This window comes from Lactuca serriola, chromosome 5, assembly GCF_051521515.1.
Source record: "Lactuca serriola cultivar US96UC23 chromosome 5, Lser_US96UC23_V15, whole genome shotgun sequence".
Classification (NCBI taxonomy): domain Eukaryota; kingdom Viridiplantae; phylum Streptophyta; class Magnoliopsida; order Asterales; family Asteraceae; genus Lactuca; species Lactuca serriola.
The window spans coordinates 66,619,518-66,626,436 of record NC_136412.1 but is presented as its reverse complement, the minus strand read 5'-3'; the positions used below and the strand labels follow the sequence as shown (position 1 = coordinate 66,626,436).

The following is a 6,919-nucleotide window of genomic DNA, read 5'->3' as shown; positions in this document are numbered from 1 at the left end:
TGGCGGATCTGTTCACCAAGCCGTTTCACAAATCTCGATTCGATGTGCTAGTAAACTTTTTGAAAATGATTCGCTTTGAGGATTAAATTTTGTTTAGGTTAGTTCAAATTTGTGCATTTTAATTTCATTCTCACCCATGCACAAATTTAGGGGGAGAAATAAACAAAAACCAAACAAATATTGAAAAACAGTCAAAAATCCAAAACAGTAAAATTCAGAAAAATCAAAAATATTGTCGCTTACAGTTTTGCTTGTTGATGTATTACTGGGAAGTGATATAAAACTTATGGTAACAGGCAATCTGAATCTGTGTAAGGTACCAAAGCTGAATTGTCTAGGCTCTGTGTTCGATGCGTTGGTAGGCATGAAAAATTTAATGGTCTTGACTAGGTGCAGATGAACTTAAGGAATCTAGAGACTTGATAAATCTTGACTTAGATAGTTCTGTTTAGCCTGACAATATGACGCTTGGATAGGTTGAGCAAGGAGATATACATTAGAATCCACCAGTCACACTAAAGAACCCGTATCTAGAACTGTGGTTTTACTTTTCCTCGATGTACGAATACTGTCCTTAATTCCAGTATTGACGGAGCGACTGGGGAATTCCGACAAAGTAGGTATGTAGAAAATTATTTTCTTTCTTTCTTACTGTTAGTCATATATTGCCTCCTCTACGTGATTGGAGGAGATCCGACCTGGAATGCAACATATGCAAATCTATTTCTCTGCATCTTATATCTATAAAATTCTTCCTATCTTTTAGCCATATGCTGTCTCCTTTATGTGATTAACAATCCGACCTAGTACACAGCATATGCAACCTTCTACTTCTCAATCCCTCTAAAACTATAATTAATCATAATCTAAATCTATCCTCTCTATGAATAATAGTCTGCTCACCTAAAGTAAGGAGTATCTCGGAAGTTCTTGATTATTGGGGTGTATCAGGAAGCGGAAAACATGTTCTAGTACACTTAAACTTGAACAACTCTAGATGGTCTGTAGATCTCGCTGCTCAATTTAGGTGGACAACAATATGCTTGGTCGTCGTCAGATGAATTGTCCTTAGGTAATTTTATCTAGTTACTTAGGATCAACCTGTCTTGTCACTGATAGAATTCGTAAATCTTGTCACAAATTTTCCGTGCTTAAGTGGACCACAATACTGACGATCGTCCATATCTATTTATGAAGGGAGAAGGACTGATAAACGAACAATAATTGTCTAACAACTTTGATCCCATATCAAAAAAGGTTATTCGATTTCAATATAGTGGATTGAATTTAGGTTGAATAAAGTTTTATTTTATTTTTATTTTTATTTTTATTTTATACTTTTCTTGATTAATGAATACTCCTTCTCTGCTTTGACGAATATTTAATCCCAAAAAATTGTTTATATTCCCCATCATGCTCATCTCAAATTGACTTTTCAATAAATTTTCGAATTCTCTTCATAAAGCAGGGTCAGTAGAACCAAAACTAATATCATCATCATAATTTGAACAAGCATGAGATGATTCCCAACTTTCTTTCGAAAGAGTGTAGGATCAATTGATCATTGTTTAAATTTTGATTGCATTAAAATTTTGGAAAGAGTTCCATATCAGGCTCTTGGTGCTTGTTTTAACCTATAAGCAACTTTATCTAGAATATAACAATGATTAGGGAGTTATTCTTTTATAAAACTTGGTGGTTGCTCGACATACACAGTTTCTTCAAGTTCACCATTGAGAAATGCACACTTGAATTCCATCTTATAGACTTCAAAATCCTTGTCTGCTGCATAGTCTAAAAATATTCGGGCAACCTCGAGTCTTTCAACAGGGGCGAAAGTTTCTTCATAGTCTATACCTTCATGTTGCGAATAACCATTAACAACAAGCCTAGCTTTGTTTCGAACAACATTACCATCTTTATCAGTTTTGTTTTTAAAAATCCATTTTATACCCAATATCAAAACATCATTTGGTTTGGGAATGGGTCTCCAAACTTTGTTTCTCTCAAATTTAGGTTGAATTTTCAAAATAAAGAAACAACCCAATCTTGGTTTACACTAAGTACCTCATTCTATGCACGAAGTTCAGCTCGTGTTAACATTCCTTCATGAGGATTGCCAAGAGCATGTTCTTTTGGATGACTTCTTGTCCATATATCCATTGGAGGATATGCAGGCTCAAAGTCCAATGGTGCATCTTCGAACATTTCTTCAGTTTCAGATCCTTCACCTGTATTTGACAAATTATCATTAATGTCTATAAATTCATCATGTTGGTCATTCAAAACATTTGTATTATTAACAACTTGCTCCCTTCGATAATTGGACTATTATTACTATGATCCCCCTCGACATCACCAATCATCAGGATGTTTCGACGCTTCTTCCAGTTGATTGTCAACAACATTAACTTTTGCATCAACAACACGATATGGAACACCAAAAATCAAATCAGAATCAAAATCTAATAAAGTTAAATTTTGAGATTCATTATTTGATTCATTAATTAATGGTTGTTGATCCAAAGTCTTTTTAAATTGTTAAACATAATAATTATCAAAAGTAAGATTAAATGTTTCTTTGATTTTCGTGGTTCGTTTTTTAACACACTATATGCAACCGAATTATGAGAATATCCCAAGAATATCCCTTCATCAGCTTTTGACTGAAATTTTAAAAGATTATCCTTGAGATTCATATTAAAGCATCTGCATCCAAAAACATGGAAGAATTTAACATTATCTTTTCGGTTGTTGATAATTGCATAAGGAGTGATGTGAAAATGATGATGAATAAAAGATCTATTTTGAGTAAAACATGCAGTGGAAACTGCTTCGGCCCATAGATACTGAGGAAGATTTGCATATGTGAGCATTATTCTTGATGCATCGCAAAGTGAACGATTTCTACTTTCTACAACACTATTCTGTTGAGGTGTGTAAGGTGAAGTGAAATTATGCGAAATCCCTTTCTCGGTTAAGAATGAATCAAAAACATTGTTCTTAAATTCTGAGTAATTGTCACTCTTAATCTTTTGAACCCTTTTCTACAAACATAGTTCAATATGCTTGATGAAGTCGATCATTGCTTTAGCAGTTTCGGATTCCAGTCTCAGAAAATATACCCATGTAAACCTTGAAAAATCATCAATAATGACCAACATGTATCTCTTCTTTTTGAGAGTCTCAATAGTCGAGGGCCCATAAAGATCAATGTGAAGAAGCTCTAAAGGTTCAACAATCTTTGAATCAATAACAATCGGATGACCTAGTCTGTGCTGTTTTCCCTGTTCGCAAGCTGCACACAAAGTATCATTATCAAATTTTAACTCAGGTAAACCGCTAACCAGATCATTTACCACCAATTTTTATTTAAATTTCGGAAATTCCAATAAGAAAGTCTTTGATGCTGGAGCCAGCTAACATCAGATGAAGCTTTCGAAAGTAAGCAAATAGAGGGAATCCCAACTATTGGTTTGATGTTGTGACTAAAAATATCGCCTTTTCGATTTGATTTGAGAAATACTTCCTTTGTGTCTATTTTTAAAATCACACTTCCTTCTTCATGAAACACCACTTGATTGCCAGTTCGCACAAGAAGGTTCGAAACACTTATCAACTTATGTTGAAGACCTTCAACATATGCTAACCTGCTCACTGTGAATTCCCCATTTTTTACCTTCACATTTCCTTTCACATAACATTTTTTATTGTTACCAAACTTCACCACTCCACCATTTTCTAGACTTCGATAATCATGCAAGTTTTCCTTCTTCCCAATCATGTGACGAGAGCAACCACTACCAATATACCATCTGTCGTCATATTGCTCGTCATTCATAACCTGCAATTAGTGAAAGAAATTAGGTACCCAAGGTTGTTAGGGTCCTTGGTTATTAGATTGAAAATCATTGTCAAAATAAGATCCTAGAATCCAATTATGAACTTTAGATTTGAGACTATCAATTACATCAACTTCGTTAGTTAAAGGCAATGAAATGTAATCATTCACCGATTTAGAGTTTTCACTGACTTTTGCCTTTTGCTTCTCAGTTCGCTTCTCATTAACCTTTGCTTTCGGAATTGCTCTCCATTTTTTAACTAAAGAATTCAATTCCATGGATGAAGAGCTTTCATTCGAAGATTCATTCAGATAATTTTCATAAGCATCCTTGATTTGTTGTTGAGAATACTTCCCAGACTGGCATGCTTTCCCATTTCCTTCTCGCCAATGGTTAATGTTTTTCACATAAGATTTACCTTTGACATGCGAAACTTTGAAAACCTTTTTCATAGGAAGATTGGGAAAATTTGGTTATTTTGGTGTGAAAGTAACATTTCTTGTTGAATTAACTTTATCAAACTTTTGAGTTTAAAACACAGGTTTCATATGATAAGAAAAACAATTTTGAACATTCTTTTGCTTATTCAAAAATTGGTTTTGGTTTGAAAAATGATTTTGTGAAAACCTTGTTTGTTGATTTGAATTAAAATTCGTTGTTGATTGATGATTTGTACGCTTCTTTGCATTGGATGATTGTCCTTTTGTTTGAAAAGCTAGTTTTTACTCTTGAGTTTTAGATTTTGAAAAATCATTTTATGTTTTATTTGGAGACAAATATTTTTGAGTTAGAGCAGGAATTTCCTTATTTTCAACTTTCTTTTGAAAAGAAGTCTAAACTTATTTAGACTTTTTATGTTCAGATGTTTTATTTAGCAAGACATTCGACTTCTTTTGAGACTCCATTGTTTGCCAAAAAACTTTCTTTCTTCATTTTTTCTTTGAACCACCACATTCTTTCGAAATTTTATCAATTAATTGTGACATGTTGTGAAAAAAAATCAGCTTGGTTTGAAACATCTTTTGATTTTTGAAATTTCTCAATACATCCTCGTTTTGGTTTTTGTCGTTGAAAAGTATATGAATTCTTTGTAAGATTGTTTTCGATGGTACTTTGGTTTGAAAAAAATCTTTCTTTTGATGACTTCTTGTTATCCTCTTCAATCATTTTGTTAAAATCAAGTTTAATTTTATCACTATTCCCTATTGTGACAAAAACCTGATTTGGAAAGATAGCTTCATCTGAGCATTTAAAATTTGGATACAACACTGTATTTGTCTCAAGATAACGAGAACCTTTTTCCTTCATTATTATGTCGAATTTCTAAGTTTCTTCAGAAACCTAATCAACAGCAACCCTTGGAATTATTGTTTCTTTTGTGACATCATCATTATCATCATCACTATCTGTTTGACTATGTTCGATAGTCACGTGGTAAAGATCATGAACTTTTGAAGTTGAGGGTTGAGTAGTGTCAACTTTAAATGTAGAATCATTACATTTTTCTTTGTCGTTAACCATTGAAGTGACATTAATGACCGAAAATTGAGAACATTCAACAACTTCTTCATCTTCAATTTCACTAATATCATAAGAATCATCTTCGATATCAACAAAATTAGTTTGAGAGTCAGATTTCGAATTCTCGGTTCTTTTCAAAATCTTTATTTTTTCATTGTTGTTCAATGTCTCATTTACAATATTAACTAATTCATTAGCATCCAGACATTCATCAATTTTCATTATTCCATATGCATATATGTTATCTGGAACCGTATCAAATTTAGCAATTGTCTTTTCACAATCATAGGAAATATAGTCTATTTTCTCCTTTTCGTATGCTAAAAAAGGAAAAAGATTCCTATGTTGTGCTTTGGTAATATCTGAAGAATGATGTAATGCTATCAATTTACCATATAAACGTTTGGCTAAGTTACAGTAGATATTTATTTGTTTTAACAACAATTTTACATATGCACTTAATTGTGACAACCCGGAATTTTCATTCGGTCAAACCCTAAATTCAATCACTTCAATTTATAAGTCAAGTTCAATTTCATTTGTTTTTAGCAAATTTAAAGTTCGTTTGATTATTTTAATAATTAATCTTTAAACGAACGGGTGAAAGCAAGTGTCGTCTCGAGTCTAGAAATTCCAAAACCACAAGTACAACATAGTTAAGAGATTCACGGCCAAACTTTTATGTTTGGGCTGTAAATCCCTCCAAAAACCGTAAACTCATGCCTTTAGCATAAGTTTACTCCCCAAAAAACTTCATTTCTTACTTGCAATCTCAAGAGCAAACTCCAAACACTCTCAACTACCATCCCGTCTTTCACACGATTTCCCGAAAACGTAAGTACTACTTGGATTGATGTGTTGTTATATCATAACAACTAGTGATTATACATCTTTTGATCCATTAAATTTCATGTTTTGATTAGATTTCCAAAACACCAAGAACACACACTAGTGTTCTTGTACTCTTAGCTCATTTCAAGCTTCCATATAGTAAGTACCTCTATCCTAGAGTCTTATAAAGCTTGTTATACATCTTTACATCAAGGAAATGTCCCTAGAACAGCAAGAACAAGGTTTTCACGGTTTGGGAAGCTCCCAAAACTGTAAACACCAAGTAAGGTGCCAAAGGGTGCCTTAGTCCATTCACAGGCCTTAGGGAGATGTCTAGATCCTTCCTTGATGTGTTTATCACATAAAAAGCACAAAAATATCTCATTTATATGTGTTTACGGTTTGGGGAGATCCCAAAACCATAAACACCCCAATGTATGTATAAATGACCCATATTTCTTTCCTAAGCCTTAGTAACTAACATGGATCCATTCTTTCGTGAGCGTAGGACTTGAAAACATGAAAATACCACTTTCCATATGAGTTTACGGTAGTAAACCCAAAAGGAAATGGCCTTGGGGCCGTAAACTCCTCAAAGGAGTGTAATGATGCCCTAATCTCTTCCAAAGGCCTAACCATCAAGTGGAAATGCTTCAAAGGACTTGTAAAACCTCAAAAAACCTTATGGTCAAAAAGTGAGGAGTTTACGACCATAAACCCTTGAA

General features: G+C 33.4%; 1 protein-coding gene across 1 annotated transcript; it reads right to left on the bottom strand.

Moving 5' to 3' along the window:
- Positions 1-1,675: 1,675 nt before the first annotated feature.
- LOC145049565 (uncharacterized) lies at positions 1,676-5,150 on the bottom strand. The gene is made up of 8 exons (XM_078997951.1): positions 5,061-5,150; positions 3,971-4,285; positions 3,425-3,844; positions 3,126-3,287; positions 2,851-3,047; positions 2,612-2,709; positions 2,082-2,231; positions 1,676-1,917 (listed from the first exon to the last, which is right to left on the bottom strand). The coding sequence occupies exons 1-8, from the start codon at positions 5,148-5,150 to the stop codon at positions 1,676-1,678; spliced, it is 1,674 nt and encodes a 557-aa protein (XP_078854077.1).
- Positions 5,151-6,919: the final 1,769 nt, after the last annotated feature.

Coding starts and splice junctions, on each gene's coding strand:
- LOC145049565 (XM_078997951.1), bottom strand. CDS start 5,150: ATGAAGGAAAAAGGTTCTCGTTATCTTGAGACAAATACAGTGTTGTAT. Junction 3,288..3,424: donor TTTCGAAAGCTTCATCTGAT/GTTAGCTGGCTC, acceptor GCTTGCGAACAG/GGAAAACAGCACAGACTAGG. Junction 1,918..2,081: donor GTTAACACGAGCTGAACTTC/GTGCATAGAATG, acceptor AAACTGATAAAG/ATGGTAATGTTGTTCGAAAC.